The 16,538-nt window shown below is 44.9% G+C and overlaps 1 protein-coding gene across 1 annotated transcript in view; it reads left to right on the forward strand.

Annotated features, from left to right (window-relative positions):
* Positions 1 to 9,321: 9,321 nt before the first annotated feature.
* The window catches only part of TRIB2 (tribbles pseudokinase 2), a 31,278-nt gene continuing 24,061 nt past the window's right edge, over positions 9,322 to 16,538 (forward strand). The window contains exons 1-2 of the mRNA XM_003411891.3: positions 9,322 to 11,005; positions 16,138 to 16,430. Of these exons, the coding sequence (XP_003411939.1) occupies positions 10,736 to 11,005; positions 16,138 to 16,430 (563 nt within the window). The 5' untranslated portion in view covers positions 9,322 to 10,735. The remainder of the gene's footprint in view (positions 11,006 to 16,137; positions 16,431 to 16,538) is intronic.

Here is a 16,538-nt window from a genome sequence, read left to right on the forward strand (position 1 = left end):
AAATGAGGTCGAGAATTCCTAAATTTCACTATTATCATGAGGGTTATGTAAGGTGGTATGTGCAAAGTACTTGGCATGAACTAAGGGCAGAAAAAAAAAAAATATATATATATATATGTATACCTTTTTTTTTCTTTCTTTCTTTCTTTCTTTCATTTCTCTCCTCCCTCAGGGAAAGATGAGCTCAGTCACAGAGCCAGACCAAGCTATTTGGAGCTTGAGGCAAAATGAAAAATCAGAAATACTGGCTCTTTCTTCATCTTAAATTTTGATTTTTTTTTTCCATCATGGATATTTTGCATTTTTATTCTTCAAAATATTGCCTTAAAACATTATTTATCTTGATTACTAAGATTTTGTACTCTTTACACCTGAGGCAAGGGAGTCACTTCCCTCATCCTAGTCCCACTACTCAAGAAAGGCTCTTTTGGCCTATGTAGGAAGCTGGCCAGAATTATTTTTAAATATCCATATCTCTGAAATGATTCTGCACCTCAGATTCTGGCAGGTTGTTTGTAGAACATTTCGGTCTTCAATGCAGAAGGATCCACTCTTGTCATTTGCAACTGTGGGGCTCCTGCTTACAGGCAACAGAGTAAAACTGGGGTATTTTCTCTCTGAGATGACATAGGAAGGGGATCTAGGGAGAGGGGAGAGAGCTCAATAAAGAATTTTCTAAATATGATCTTTTGCCCTTTAGCCTATGTTTCCATGAGGAATTTCTGTAAGCTGGCAAAAGGAAATGTATTAAATAACCTTGGTAGGGCTTTGAAAGCTCCTGATAGGTTCATATTTTCTGAGTGGGAATCTCTTAGTGCCTGCTTATACACATGCATGTCGAGGTTCCTATTTCCCCTTATTAGGTTGAGAACTTCTTGAGTGAAGGGATGTGATCTTTGCATATCTTTAACCTTGTTTCCTATCATAGAGCCACCCAGAAAATTAGAAAGATGAGAAAGAATAACAAAGGCAGTAAGGGGAAGAGAAAGAAAGGGGATAAGGAGGGGGAAATGTACATAAGTAGTGCTAATAGTACTTGCGATGGTGGTGGTCCTGCTAACCGGTAACAGCTAACACTCATCACCGTTCAGGCACTATGCTAAGCACCTCACCTGCATGAGGTCCTTTAATCTTTTAATCATTTAATCTTCACAACAACTCTATAAGGTTTGTACAGTTATCATGCCATTTTAAAGAAGCAGAAACCAAGGTGTAGGGATATTAAGTAAATTACCTAAGGTCACAGAGCTACTACATTTGAGATTAAAACCAAACCTGTTGTTGAATCAATTCTGACTCAATGGGATCTGACAGGACAGAGTAGAACTGCCCATAGGGTTTCCACAGCTGTAATCTTTACAGAAGAAGACTGCCACATCTTTCTCCAGCAGAGCAACTGGAGGGTTTAAACTGCTGACCTTTTGGCTAGCAGCCAAGCGCTTAACCACTGCACCACCAGGGTCCCTCCATTTGAGAACAAGTGCTCAGAAAATTTTTTTTAGCCTGTCAAATGATGATTGCTTGCCTTCTGACTTCATTTCTTTTCTCGCTGCATTTTGTCCAGGACCTGTTAGGGCTCAAAACCTGCAGTCACTGAGAAACTGTGTCATTTAGAAAGCTGTTCATTTCCTTGCATCAAAATCCCCTGTAGCTTGTATTTGTTAGCAGGCTCCATTATTGTGCCAATGGAGAAAAGGAAGCCTGAGACCTGATGCATATCTCAGACTAGGAACAGAGGTCTTTATTTCCTCCATCAGTTCTCTAGTTTACACACTCAGAGCCGTAAACTATGGCCCCATCTCAGGCCCACACACACGTAAGGACTCATTTTCCAAGATGTTGGACTAAACACTAGATGCTATCCATCTAATGAAGTGCAAGTCCCCAGCTTTGAGTATGGGGACTCAATTTAAATGATATAAAATTTCATGCTGTCCTGAGGGATAGTGATGATATTTAGGTATGATCCATATATTTAAATTGTCTAAATGAAATTTTAAAAAATACCATAAAATCAGTTATTTAACTTTTAGATTTTGTTAATCACAAAAGACTGCATGCATATTTGAAGGCTAACTGTGCAGATATGAGTGAGGTTTATTAATTATTCCATCTGCAAACTATGGAGTATATTGCTCCATGTATAGCCAAGATTCCACACTATCTATACACGCTATACTTGAAGCCTGCCTAGGGATCCACACCTTACAAGTTGAAAACAACTGCTACTCTCTATTTTTTGTGCAGACACGCTTTCCTGTTCTGCAGCTATTATTGTCATATTCAAATGAAATTCTATACAAAGAGCCCTAGCACATGACCCAAAAAATTGCTTTAAATTTTGAATGATTCTAGGGCATAGAAAGGAATTGAGAGGGGAGACAAAGACAGGAGGAAAAGAGAGGAAAGGAGAGAGGACAAGGGTGGGAAGGGAGGAGTGGGAAGGAGAATCATACCACACAGGGAACACAGGGTTTGCTATTTGAAGTACTGGGTACATAGGCTAGAATCGATCTTCCTTGAGACTCACTTTCCTCATCTATCTACTGAGGCTAATGATGAAACCTACTTTACTGTGTTGTTGTAAGGATTAAATGAGGAAAAATACATAAGAGTGTTTTGTGAATTGTCAAGCTTTCTACCCATATTAATATTTATAAACCCTAATCTGAGCTCTCAGGTTCTTCCAAGGCCATGTTACTAATTGGCTGAGTTGGGGCCCAGATGGGATGAAAACTCAATGTACCACTGTTTGGATATTGGCCTACTTGTGACAAGTCCATTTTTCTCATTCTGAAGCTTAGATTTTAAAAATTCAAGAGGGGCTTAACCAACCATTTGGTTTAGCCACCTCTCTTTGTAAGAAAGGTATTATTATTATCTCCACTCTACCCAAGAGGTAACAAAGGTCAGGGAAGTTCAGTGACACCGAAGGCTTCTAAAGTTACTGTGAAACAGAGAGGTGGCCTGAACCAGGTCTGTCTGCTCCCTTGAGGTCTATCTGTGTTCTGGGCATGGAAACACACACTAGACTTACCAGAACAGCCTTCAAGCTGAATCTGTCTTTACAGTAACTGAGCACTCTAGATAATATGTAAATTTGTAGTACTTCCTGGACTAGCTGGTTCATTTTACCTGTTTTCACTTTTCTCTATTAGTTGTCAAGCAATACTTAACAAGTGGGTAGATAATTTCTAATCCCCAGAAAATTCTTATATGCTGGTTACCCACCCTCCTTTAATTAACAAAACAAAAACATTCCTCTGTATCTAACTTCACTTGTAAGCACTCAACAACTATTTTCCTATATAGAAAGAAGAGCTACAAAACCAGAGCCTGGGGGTGGAGGTAGTAGATGAGGAGGGATGGGGAATGGTTCTATCATGGCAATTTCTTCTGTATGTCAGTACTGGGGTTTCCCTAGTGGACCATTTATCCAAAGAGAAAACCAGATCCCCAGCCTAGCCATGGGAAAATAAATAGAAGGAAAATCACCTTTTATTAGGTAGCCCTGGTGGCTGCTGACAAAAAGGTCGGCAGTTTGAGTCCACCAGGTGCTCCTTGGAAACCCTATGGGGCAGTTATACTCTATCCTATAGGGCTGTTACGAGTTGCAATCGACTGGACAGCAACAGGTTTGGGTTTTTTTTTTTTTTTTAGTTTCCTGGTGGCACAGTGGTGAAGTGTTCAGCTGCTAACCAAAAGGTCAGCAGTTGGAATCTGCCAGCCTCTCCCTGGAAACCCTACAGGGGTAGTTCTACTCTGTCCTATAGGGTCGCTATGAGTCAGAATTGACTGGACGGCAATGGCTTTGGTTTTGGTTCACCAGGAATCAATTTGTAAATAAATATCTGCTACCCAAACAACATGAGCTGCTTGAAAAAAGAAAAAATGGAGAAAGAAGGTCACCATTATGGGAAGATTCGAAGAAGGTCATCCAGATCAAATGTTTAGTAAACCCTTAAAAATCTGATAGGTGGTATGATGTAATGAAAAATATATATAATTCTGGAATAAACTCAGTCTTTTCCTACCCCATCTCCTTTCTCCCTCCCTCCCCAACACTCTTTCACACACACACACACACACTCTCACACTCACACACATGTGCCCTTCATAGCCACTGAGTAACTGGGCTACCATGAAAAAATGTAATGCCTCTGGGTCCTGGCTTATTCATTTGTAAAATGGGGATAATAACACCTACTTTGAAGAGTTATGTAGGAATCAGAGGGAAGTGGTTAGGCTATCTTTCAAAAGTTAACATTTAAAGTGTAATTATTACTAAGGCTACTAATACAGAAGATTCTCTCAGTAATAGGGAAATTTATGAGACGGAGTTAATATAGTCATTATGTGCCACAGCCTAGAAACAAGCCACAGGCTTCATCACTGCCTGAGATGTGTCTCCACAATATGACTCCACGTAAAGCCCAGCATCATTGCGAATCCGGCCAAATGCATGCCCAGTGACCGCAGCTGAGAAGGCATACATCCTCTCTCCTGGATTTCTTCCTCCTTACGTAAATGGATGACAAAAACCCTTTCCAGAATTAGCAGATTATTTACAGAAGACAACAAGAGGAAGCAAAGTTGAACACGAAGTTGTTCTTGTTGTTAGCTGCTATCGAGTCGGCCCGACGATCCCACGTACAAGGGAGAGAAATGCTGCCTGGCTCGGTTGCACAGCAGACCATTGTGATCCACAGGGGTTTCATGGACTGATTTTTGGAAGTCGATCATCAGGACTTTCTTCCAGGTCTGTCTTAGTCTAGAAGCTCTGCAGAAACCTATTCATCATCATAGCAACATGCAAGCCTCCACTGACAGACAGGTGGTGGCTTTGCATGAGGTACACTGGCTGGGAATCGAACCAGTCTCCTGTGTGGAAGACGAGAATTCAACTGCGGAACCTCCAGTGCCCTAGAACACAACATAATATAACACTAATGGTGGAACCTAGGGCAATAGAGTACAGAACTCAGTTGAACGTAGGGGCCCTGGAAAAATCATTACAGAAAAGGATATTAAAATGGCGTCCTGATTTGGTTTCCCCGTGGATGGCTAGTTAAATCTTGTGTGAGGGGGTAATTAGGAACAATTATCTTCTTGGCTACCTTATTGACGCCAAACATCAAGAATCCATTATCAAGAGTACCTACGTTGAAACTTATGCATTAACACCACAAACCTCCACATTATTGGTCAAGCCCGTCCATGCCTCCTTGATTTTGAACATGTCGTTTAAAACCTGCGGCATCCAACCACAAAGCCAAATAAGGGAAATTGAGCTGAGGGAATGCAGGAAGGTGGAAGGAATGACCAGGAAAGAAGTCATCACAGGGAAACATGGGACACAACATGTCCCAAGTCACAGGCAGAGAGGTGGGAACCTGGGGTCCATGAAGTGATGAGCAGTTGATGGGTGTGTATCCGAGAAGAGTGGGAGATGAAGTTGTTGGGAAGTGCTTGAATTCCAGCCCAATGAGTCTATACCCCAGCTCCAGTGATGGCCAAGAACCAGATTTTGCAAAACCTCAGGGGTGCCATTCATAAATACTTCAATGAGAATGGAATTTTTTTGAGCTTTGTAGCCCAGTCTGCCATTAGGTTTTGTTCTGCCATTAGTATGAAGTAGAACTCTCTAAAATTTCTGGAAGTTTATTATAGATTTTTGAACGTAGGCATGACTTGTAAGAGTTGTTTTAAGACAGACAAATGAGGTCACCTGTGGTAGAGAATCACATTTAAAGTTATACAATAGTCTTATGAGTTCCTTCTCAAAAACCATTTATTTGATCAACAAACCGAGAACTTAGCTTAGGGCTTCCCACTTACCAGTACCCACTGTATGTTTGCTAAACGAATGAACTAATACACAGAGTGAATGTAGAAGCAGTTAAATACATTTCAGATCAGGAGTGTTGGGTAAAGCATGCATAGCAGGCTAGTGAACTGAGTCAACTGAATTAGGCTGTCCTACATAGTGGGCTGGATAAAATGCGTCTCATTGAAATGATATAATTCTTATTTTAATTGCCACCTATTATTTTATCATAGGTGCACTCTATTTAACTATTTATATGACTGGATGTTTAATCAACTTCCTTACATTTTAATTGATGTTATAAGCATTATATTATTATTATTTTGCATGTTGAGCTGCTTTCTGTGGATATATTCTAATAATGATAATGATAATAGCAACCATTTATTGCATTTCAATTAAGCTGCTTTATAGACATCTTCCATAATTTTCATCTGTTAGGTAAAATTCACATTATAATTTTGCTTTATAGATTACCTGCTCTGTTGAGTCAATTCCGACTCATAGCGACCCTATAGAACAGAGTAGAACTGCCCCATAGAGTTTCCAAGGAGTGCCTGGCGGATTGGAACTGCCGACCCTTTGGTTAGCAGCCGTAGCACTTAACCACTACGCCACCAGAGTTTCCGGGATATTCTAAATTCACCCAAAGTATTTTTTTTTATACAGCTAATAAGTGAGTGAATGGAGATTTCAACCCAGATCTACCTACTACATCCTTTTTTTCTCCCCCAACTTGAAAAGGTTTACTGAGTCAATAGGCATACAAATGTTTAAGGAACTTGGTATAACTTATCTAATGTATTTTGCACTACAACAGCCTCCAAAGGCCATGAATTTGGCCTTCTGATGAAATTATACATCAGAAGTAATGAATACACTATCAGTCATACATAGCAACAGTTACACATCACTACATGTTTATAACTATCTTGATCTCTCTCTGCTAGAGTGCCTTCTCATCCCTTGAAGTCAATTTCAGCAGTCTCTCTTCCCCATCACCTCCAGCATAATCTTTCTAAAATCCCAATCCATCTAGCCACTTCCCATTTTAATATAGGCTTTTACTGTAACATCTCCCCAAGTAGAAAGACCACACTCTCTAGGTGGATCTACCAAACCCTTCCCATTCTAATCCCAATCACTTTGCCAGATATTTCTCTCCAAGTTGCCAGTACTTGAGCCATGTTGAGTTGCTTGAATTTTCGGACCATCCCACTGCTTTCCTCTTGTACATTCCTTCTTTTTGCCTGAAATGCCAAAAACAATCTCTTATTCTTTTTATTTTATGACTCACAAGACTTTTACAAGGTCCATGAAGACAGGAAATACATTTTTTAAATCATTGTATCTCCATACCCAGGGTCTGGCACATAGTAGGTTTCAACAAACATTTGTTCTACATTAATTCATGATAAGATATCATGTCTTCTGGAAAAACTCCCTGAACTCCAGGAAAGTTGTTCCATTCTCTACACTCCCTTGATGTTTTAGACATATTCTAATTGCTACATTGTTACACGATGAAATTATTTGTTTCTATGTCTTTCTCTGGGACTAGGCTCTGAGCTTCTGGGTGGCAGAGACCAAATCTTACTCATACTTGGATCCTAAACATCCAGCAGAGAGCCTGGTTTTTGGTAAGTCTTCATAGATTTCCTGGAACCGAAAATATAATTCTAAAGTAATCACGTGAGGTGAACCGGGCGGATGTTATGCTTCTTATTTTACAAATGAAGAAACAGCGATCCAGGGAGGAAGAAAAAAATGTCTTGATTCAATTTCCATCTGAAATTAGAGGCCCACCCAGGGCTGGAACACAGGTCTCCCAACCCCTAATTATTACAAAACATTGATGTTGGCCACTGAGCAGAGAAGGCTAGGTGCCTTTCCTTTGGACGAATCAGCAGACACTGCCTGAGTCCCTTCCTCAGGCAGGCACAAGGGCACAGAGTGTCCTCTTGGAGGGAGACTGGAGTAAGGGCCATTGCTCAGCAGGTGTGATTACAGTCTGGTGGAAGAGATGCAAACATGGGTCAGGAACTGAGTCCTAAGCAGGCTTGTGGGGAATAGGATGTGACATAAGATGTGCCAGGAGGCACGGGACCACCTCTTTGCCTTTTATTCAAACTCTGTACCCGTGGGTAGTTGGCTGTCCATTCAGAGCTCTGTCTCCCTCTCTGGCCAACGTCCTTACCACTACAGTGACTCAGATTATCCCATTGGACATAATTATAAACAACACTCCCGTTCCCTCCAAAGTGTCCTATGTGGGCAATATAATGGTCGCCCTGCTTATGGCCTCTCCTTTCCCTTCCCCACCAGAAAATATGCATACATGCCTGTAAAAGTTCAAAGAGCTCTCAAAGTTTCCTAAACTCCTCTTTCCCAATCCCTTGCCTTTTTTCTTTTTGTTTATTTACCTAGAGTAGACTGCTTTCGATTGACCAGGATCCATTAGGCTGAGACTGGAGGTCTAAGTCTCTGACGGCGTTCAAGCCCCTGTCTTCTTGCATTCCTACCCTAGCAAGCCAACTGGAAACTTCTCAAGGAAGTTAAGATTTCAGGGGTGCAATTGCAGCCCTTCCCTGATTCTCAGTATCCGACGCATTTGCGATTCACGTGTGGGGAGGAAGAGAGGAGGACCTGTGAAGTGGTGCTTTCTGGCTGGGAGCCAATAGCGCTCAACGTGCGGGCGCGAGTGTTTGTCTCACTTTGGCTCCTAGAGCCCTGTGGGCACTGCCTTGGGAGGGGAAGAATTAGGGATTAAATTTAGCCTGACTCCAACTGGATGGGGGTATTAAACACCTACGAAAACAAATTATTTTTTTCTTAAATGGGGAGGAGTGTGTTGATGAGAGATAACAAAACTAGGTCTTGAAACTCCAAGCAGCAATACTGATGCAAGCGTTCTTCAAAAACAGAACAAATTCCTCGCCCAGTGCAACATCTGAGCAGAGGTGGCCTAAGGCTCGCAGGATGCCTGTCTTCCTGGTAAAAAAAAAAAACACCGAGAAGATGAACTAGGTAGGGCAGCAGCGCACTTCGCATTGCTGGGCACCGTGAGGAAAATGGGTCAGCAGTGAAGGCATGGCAACTTTCGCCCAGCTGCTGCCAGCCGGGTGGCGCGGCTGGGCCAGGGCCTGCGGACACGCTCCCAGCCCGCGCCCTCTCGGTGGTCAGGGCGCTACCTCACAAGGCCTCCGGGCCGCGAGCCGCGGAAGGATATTGCACTTTGTTTACCTCGCCCTGGGCCCAGCGAGCTAGCGGCGAAGCCAGCGCCGGGCGCCCCCGGCCGGAAGCTGCAATTGCCGTTGCAGCCGCTGCGCCGCCAGCTCGCTGGGGGGAGCCGCCCGAGCACGGGCAGCGGCGAGGCTGATTGATGGGCGCCGGACTCAATGAGGGGGGCCTGGGCTGGGGGGCTGGGGCGGGGCCGGCTGTGGTCTGAGCCAGTCCGGGGTGCCGCGGGAGGGTCGGGGTGGGGGGGGACCCGGGCGGGAGGCTCCGTGGAAATGTGTCGGTGACATTGAATGGGGAGCCTCGGTGGGAGCGAGGCGCGCGCGCACACACAAGCGCACACACAGCCCGCTCACTCCGAGATCCCCGGCCACGTAAGTAACTATTAATACCGCCTCGCCGGGAGATGCGGGCTTGCTGAGCCAGGGAACTGGCCTCCGGGATCGTCGGCCATCCCCTTGAATTTTTAAATCCACATTCCTCTCTTACCTTTGGAGGAAAGAAGAAAAAAGAGGAAAAAAAGCTGTCAATTTTTTTTTTTTCTAAAAACAAATACCACAAGGAAATTTGGGTGTAGGGGTTGGAGGAGAAGGAGTGGTTGCAAATTATTGCAAGGCGAGATCCTGTTACATAGCGGGAAAGAGACGCCGCGAGTTGGCAGGGTTGGAGGTGCATCACCTTAAAACGCCGGGAGGACCCCCAAAAACTCGTGCCGGGAAATCGGAGACCCTTGATCCGCCGTCGTCCCTGACTGCACTTCTGGCTTGATTCAGAAGACCCGGAGGCGAGCGAGCGGGAAGCCAGGCGACCGCAGCATGAGCTTTTGCTGACCCTCGGCGCGGCGGGCCAAGCCCTGGGGTTTGTCGCGGTACCTGCCCCGGGCCCGCTCTGCAACTCTCTGCCCAGCTTTTGCAATCTTTTGTTGGCAGCTCTGATCGCTCCAAGTTAAATGCACCCTCGCAATTTTTTTTGTTTTGTTTTGTTTAATTTTTGGAGAGCGCTGGTGAGGTTGGGAAAGCCTCAGACGCCATCTACAGTTAAAACGTAGGTAACTGCCCTCTCCGGCGGCCCCCCCACCCCGCTTCCACGCCCCCCACCCTTTCCACCAAAAAAGGGGGTGCAGCACGGATTCTGTCTGCGGTGCGTCGCGAGCCGGTAGAATCGTGCTGATTTCCTTTTTCTTTTTGTTTGGTGCCTAACGCATTGAGCTTAAGCCGCGGCTGTGGGCTCTGTGAAGACGCACAAACTACTGTAGGCTCCTCCGCCCCGTCTGCGATTTGGAAGCCTGCGTGGGGATCGCTTCAGGACACCCGGGGCTGCAGCTCCTCACCTTAGCAATCCGGTTACTCGTCTAGATCCACGGTGGAAAAAGAGAGAGAGAGAGAAACTAAAAGTGCGGCGATTCTGCAAATCGCCGGCTGCTTTGGAGTAACAAAAGGACCCGAGTTGCCTGCCAGCCCAATACTCCCGGGAACCAGGTTGAGAGCGGACAAGGTGCCCAGCAGCGCCCATTTGGGGGCTTCTAACTACTTCTCCACGTAACCTTTTCCCGTCCCCTCCCCTCTCATCCTCCTTTTAAATCCGTGACACCGAGGCGCCTGCAGCCGCACTCGCCAGCGACTCGTCTCGCCAGCGGGGCTTTTTGTTTGTCGTGTGTGATTCCCCACACTCATGAACATACACAGGTCCACCCCCATCACAATAGCAAGATATGGGAGATCGCGGAACAAAACCCAGGATTTCGAAGAGTTGTCGTCTATAAGGTCCGCCGAGCCCAGCCAGAGTTTCAGCCCGAACCTCGGCTCCCCGAGCCCGCCTGAGACTCCGAACTTGTCGCATTGCGTTTCTTGCATCGGGAAATACTTATTGTTGGAACCTCTGGAGGGAGACCACGTTTTTCGTGCCGTGCATCTGCACAGCGGAGAGGAGCTGGTGTGCAAGGTAAAGAGCCCAGGGGTTGGTTTTGTTCTGTTTTGTCTTTTAAAAAGGTTCCCCGGCCCTTGCAAGAGGGCCGGAGAGGGACGGGAGGTCGCCCAGACCTCGAGTCCGGGGAGATGGGAGATTCGCGGGATAATTGATCCGCGTCCTTGTTAAATGTATGTATTTATTAGTTCATGTGCGACTAGTTGCGAAGTTTTTAGACCTTTTCAGACAATGGGCGGGTTGCGGCGGGGGCGTTTTGGGGAGAGCCCAGGGCGGGGGAGCGGCAGGTCTGCGCCGGGGCCACGGACACGCGTGCTCCCAGAGGCACGGAGCGATCCGCTGCGCGGTGCCGGGTCCCGCTGCCGAAGGGATTTCTGCCTGTTTCTTGCCCCCTCCTTTTCCAACATGGAAGTAGGGAATCCCCCGCTAATTTTAAACACTGATGACTCGGTTCCTTTCGTAGCCATTGTTCTTTGCAGCGTGCAGGTGTTAAACCTTTGTTCCTAAGGTGCCCTTTAAAAGAGACACACAAAGGTATCCCCTCTGGCTGAGCTCAGGGGCCGAGCGCCGAGAAGGAGTTTACAAAGAGCTTTCTCCTGCCTAGAACCATGAAAGGAAGGTAGGAGGGTGGAAATCAAAGCCGCCGACACACCTTTGGGTGTAGGAAATAGCGAATCCTCTGAGTCTTTTCTCTCAGGTCTCTGTTTCTTCTCATCTCTAGACTTCCGTGCCTCCCTTCTCCCCTCCTCCCCTGTCCGCTTCAGCACCTTTTCGCCCCTAAGGTTTAGAGGCTAGCATTTGGAGACCCGGGGAATTTCAATGCTGATACAGGGATGGACACTTCAGTTTCCTTGTTTGTCTTTGACCCTGAGCAGTGACTGGTTCATGTATGTTTATCTGTGCGTCTTTGTGTGCACGCCCGCAGGGCTCCAGACAAGGGGATGAGGAGAGGATTAGCTGTTAAAAAAAAAAAAAGAATACAGTCACATATACTGTTACCCAGGAATTGGACACAGATCAAGAATGCATTGTCACGTTATTTTAGATTTGCTCATTGTTGGTTTTTTGGGGGGGGGGGTAGGTAGGAGGAAATTGGGGACTCATGCTGCCGTTGAAACGGGCACTCCCACACAGTTCCAATACAAATACTGCATCCCACTTTTAGCATAACTACAGACGGTTTTGTGGACTTGCTTTATTTCACAGGGAGCTGGAATATTTCAGTGTAAAAATTGGGTTTCGTGGAGGTCTCTGGTCAGTTTTGCGACTGTTCATTTCAGACCTCAGGGGAAAACTGGAGACTCTTAAATACTGCCTTTTGCTCATACTGACGTTTTGGTGTTTTGCATCTTCTCCAAGTTATTGAGACTCAGAGCATTTGTGCCTGGTTAACCGAAATTCAGTAGGCTATTCAGAGCTGGATTGAATTCTCAGAAGTCCTGCAACGTTGCACAATAGGATAGTCATCGTTTGCAATGAATGAATTTCACAGAGCTGCCACTCTGATACGAAATATGCACAATCAGCCAGCAGTGCGTGTTTTCGCTCCTTTTACTCAACTTTGGTACAGCATTTTAACAATTTTCAGAGACTGGAGATGCTTTTAAAAAAGGGGGCTCTGTAGCCAAATTTCTGCAGGAGCATCTTGCTTTTATTTCTTTGTTTAAAAGCAGAGGTGACTCTGGCCCCTGGTCTTTCTTTCTGCCTTCAAATTTTTCAAGACGTATTTCCTTTGGGCCGCCCTCACGGTGTCATTTGAAGATTGCTCTCTGGCCTGTAACTGTGCTCTATCTGTTGGTTTGGGTATTGCAAAGATTGAATCAGCCCCTCAACAATTACAGTGTGGCTTCAAGTGGATTTAAGTGCAGTATCATTGTTCTGCTTGACAGAGGTCATCCCTTTAGGACACAGCAGCTTCTGTTTTCCTGGCTTTTTTTAAACCAGAGGTGATGTGGGTGACTTCTTATGCAAGCAGAGTTGTATATATCTTAGGAAGCTCCAAGTGGGTTTTATAAGGCTGCTTCCATGAACTACCCTGAGATACATACACTGTGAACTTTTAGCTTACTTCAAGGCTCAGTGAAATCTACACATCGAATCAAGTTCCTTTTGATGTCTCAGAATAGGGTTCATGTCTCCGAGCACTGTGTTGACTCAAGAAAAAAAGTCTGCGAAAACAGATCCAATATATAGATGCCTATCTATTATGGAGGTCTGTATAGAAAATGCTGTATGCCACTATTTGGAGAGGGAGGTTGCAGGGCCATATAAATGAAATAAGCAGGCCTGTTTATTGTCTGCATACTCCAAATGCCTACAATAGCTACACAGATGAAGGAAGGGAGTTTTAAGGGATCCTTAGCTGTATAATTTCCATGGAACTACTGTTAGCTACTGTGCAGATTGACATAATTACTATCTTGGCAGATTGGGCACTCTTTTTTTTTTTTTGCAAATGTTATTAATGATGGCCTAATCTTACTGCCTTATCTGAACTGTCATATTATATAACTAAGGCTCCAAATTAAACATTTAAAAGAAGCTGGCAACTAGGCCTGTGGCATGATTTTGCACTTAAAGGTGGTGGTTTAAATACCAATCCAAGCCCATAAATGCCTATTACAGCTACTAATAAAAGTTGGGCTCCTTCCCATTTGGGAAAACATAAGTACCTGCTTGAATTTTTCATACACGGTCCACCATCTTGGAATTTGGTCTCTTTTACAAAGGGTATGGCTGCATTTTGAAGCTGCCATGAATAGATTTGATGATGATTTTTTTTTTTTTTATTCCATGCCCATCTAGTATGTTTAGCCGTGGGGCAGGATAACGGGCTAAAGGTGCTGAGAAAAAAAAAAAAAGAAATCGCTTTTTAGTTTTTAAAAATGCAACTTGAAACAGAATACATTGTAAATAATCATAACTCAATGAGCACTGGAGACAGAAATTGCAGCCTGGTGCCTTGGAACACATCATCCTTATTATATAATGCGTAGTGTTTACATTAGCCTCTGCAAAGCCTTTATTAGTCTCTGTGAAATTTTTGAGGCTTGCCTGGGCTTCTGTTGCCTGGAGTCTGGGTGTTAAAGTTGACTCAAGCATTTCAGATTCCTAATTGAACAGGCCTCTGAGGTCACTGCTCTGAGGTCATCCTTTGACAGTATCAGGGTGTGATTTGTGGTCTCTGGAGATGTTGAAGTATTCATTCTTAAATTCTAGGTTATAGTGGCGGCAGCTGTGCCGTTTTCCTGAGATGTCTCATTATGGCTCATTCACAATGTTACATTGCTTCCTCGCCCAGGGTTAGCACCAGCCCTCCCGAGGTTCTTGCTATCCCTGATTAACTCACAGATCTTTGTGTTTTAGAGCTAGGAGGGACTTGTGGATTCTTAAATGGCAGCCTGTATCCCCTGATAGGGCTTCTGAAGGCCTGCGAACCCCCATCGCACGAATCCAGGATTGTGCGTGCATTTGAGAATGGACGTTGTCAGCGAAGAGGGGCCAACCCTTTTATCAGATTCTCCTGTGGGAATCTGGACCCAAAAATGGGTTAACAGTGTTCCAAGCCAGTCTCTTCATTTGGTGAAGAGGTAGGAGGCTGAAAGACCCTAAGTGCTTTATCCGTCAGCTTATCGGTGGCCCAGCCAGGATTAGAGGCTCAAATTCAGTGATTTCAATCCAGCATTTTTCCCATCCCACTGCAAAATGACCATCAAGGAAAGTATGTTTTAACGAATGAAAAAGCCATCGGAAGATGCTAAGTGGTTATGAACAGATAGCATTAAGTATTGTTGGTAAGAGCATTCCTGGCCGGGATGCCTTCCCACCAAGCACCCGCGCCATACCTGCCCTGCCCCTCGCGCTTTTACACACAGAAGAGATTCGTCTTACCCACATTCCCAGGCAGTTATTAAAACCACATTCCAGACCCAGGGATTTGTATTCTTGATTTAGTGGAGGTCTGGAAATGAATGGAAGCCTTTCCCTAGAGCCTCAAAAATTTTCAGTAATGTTAATTCCTGTTCGGTCTGATTCAAGGAAGGTATTGATGAAGCATTTTTTTCTTTTAACAACCCCACAGTGAGGCAGCGTTTCCTAGGCTAATTTTGATTCACAGAAAATCATTGCATAACTGGTTCATTGAGTTAGATCTCTGTGGAGGGAAGAGAGAAAGAAGTGAGTCTGCTTCTGTGTTAAGACTGTCCTATTCCTCGCTCTTCCCTTGGGTGCCTGAGCTTGGCTCGAGTTCTCTCAGCCTCAGTTTCCACATCTATTTAAAAAAAAAAAAAAAAAAAGCCCAAAGCCGTTGCCATTGTGCTGATTCCGACTCGTAAGGACCCTAAAGGACAGTAGAACTGCCCCATAGGGTTTCTAAGGAGTGGCTGGTGGATTTGAACTGTCAACCTTTTGGTTAGCAGCTGAACGCTTAACCATTGCACTACCAGGGCGCCATAAAATAAAAGCATTGAATTAGGCAAATCTTAGTTATTTTAACCTGTTACTTAATAGGTTGCATAGTGACTACTGAAGTACATTGTCTATTAGTTTTTATTTTTTATTTAAGTAAATAATGGATTGTCTGTGTGGCATAGGGAAACCCTGGTGGCATAGGGGTTAAGAGCTACGGCTGCTAATCAAAAGGCTGGCAGTTCAAATCCACCAGGTGCTCCTTGGAAACCCTGCAGGGCAACTCTGACCTTTAGGGTCACTATGAGTCTGAATCGACTCTATGGCCGTGGGTGGATGTGGCTTAGGGTAAGTCATGTTCTCTCAGCTTTTACCCCAATTCTGCTTCTATAAACAAAAGAGATGGGCTAGAGAGAATAATAATAAAACTTGCCATTTGTGTACCGTGTTACATATTGCAGAGCGCTTTCACCTTCACTTTCTGGTATAATACTCCCAATACTGTAAATCAGGTATCAGTGCTCGTGTTACACGTGAAGCCTTGGAGAGTCCCAGACATCCAGCAACTTGTTCAGCGCCACAGGGCTGGTAGGAGGCAGGGCTAATACGATATGGGTCCGTATTGAGCACTGTCTCTGCCACCTTAAAAGTTTGTGTCTGAGGGAGGTGTCACTATTTGGTGATTTATTTGGTTATGTAAGAGATACCTCTGACTCTTGGTCTTGTTGTTGATTGTGTCCTAGGTATTTGATGTCAGCTGCTACCAGGAGTCCTTGGCCCCCTGCTTTTGCCTGTCTGCCCACAGCAACATCAACCAAATCACTGAAATTATCCTGGGGGAGACCAAAGCCTATGTGTTCTTTGAGCGGAGCTATGGGGATATGCACTCCTTCGTTCGCACTTGCAAGAAGCTGAGGGAGGAGGAGGCGGCCAGACTGTTCTATCAGATTGCCTCAGCGGTGGCCCACTGCCATGATGGTGGCCTGGTGCTGCGGGACCTCAAGCTGCGGAAATTTATCTTTAAGGACGAAGAGAGGTAAGGCTCATTCCTCTTGAGACCTGGGTACTGTGATAGGCTGTTCATAGAGCCTTGCGTGAAAGGCTGGAGTGGATATTTTTTTTTCCCCTCTGTCTGTTGTCCAAC

Source organism: Loxodonta africana, chromosome 12 (genome assembly GCF_030014295.1).
Source record: "Loxodonta africana isolate mLoxAfr1 chromosome 12, mLoxAfr1.hap2, whole genome shotgun sequence".
NCBI classification, from domain to species: Eukaryota; Metazoa; Chordata; class Mammalia; order Proboscidea; family Elephantidae; genus Loxodonta; species Loxodonta africana.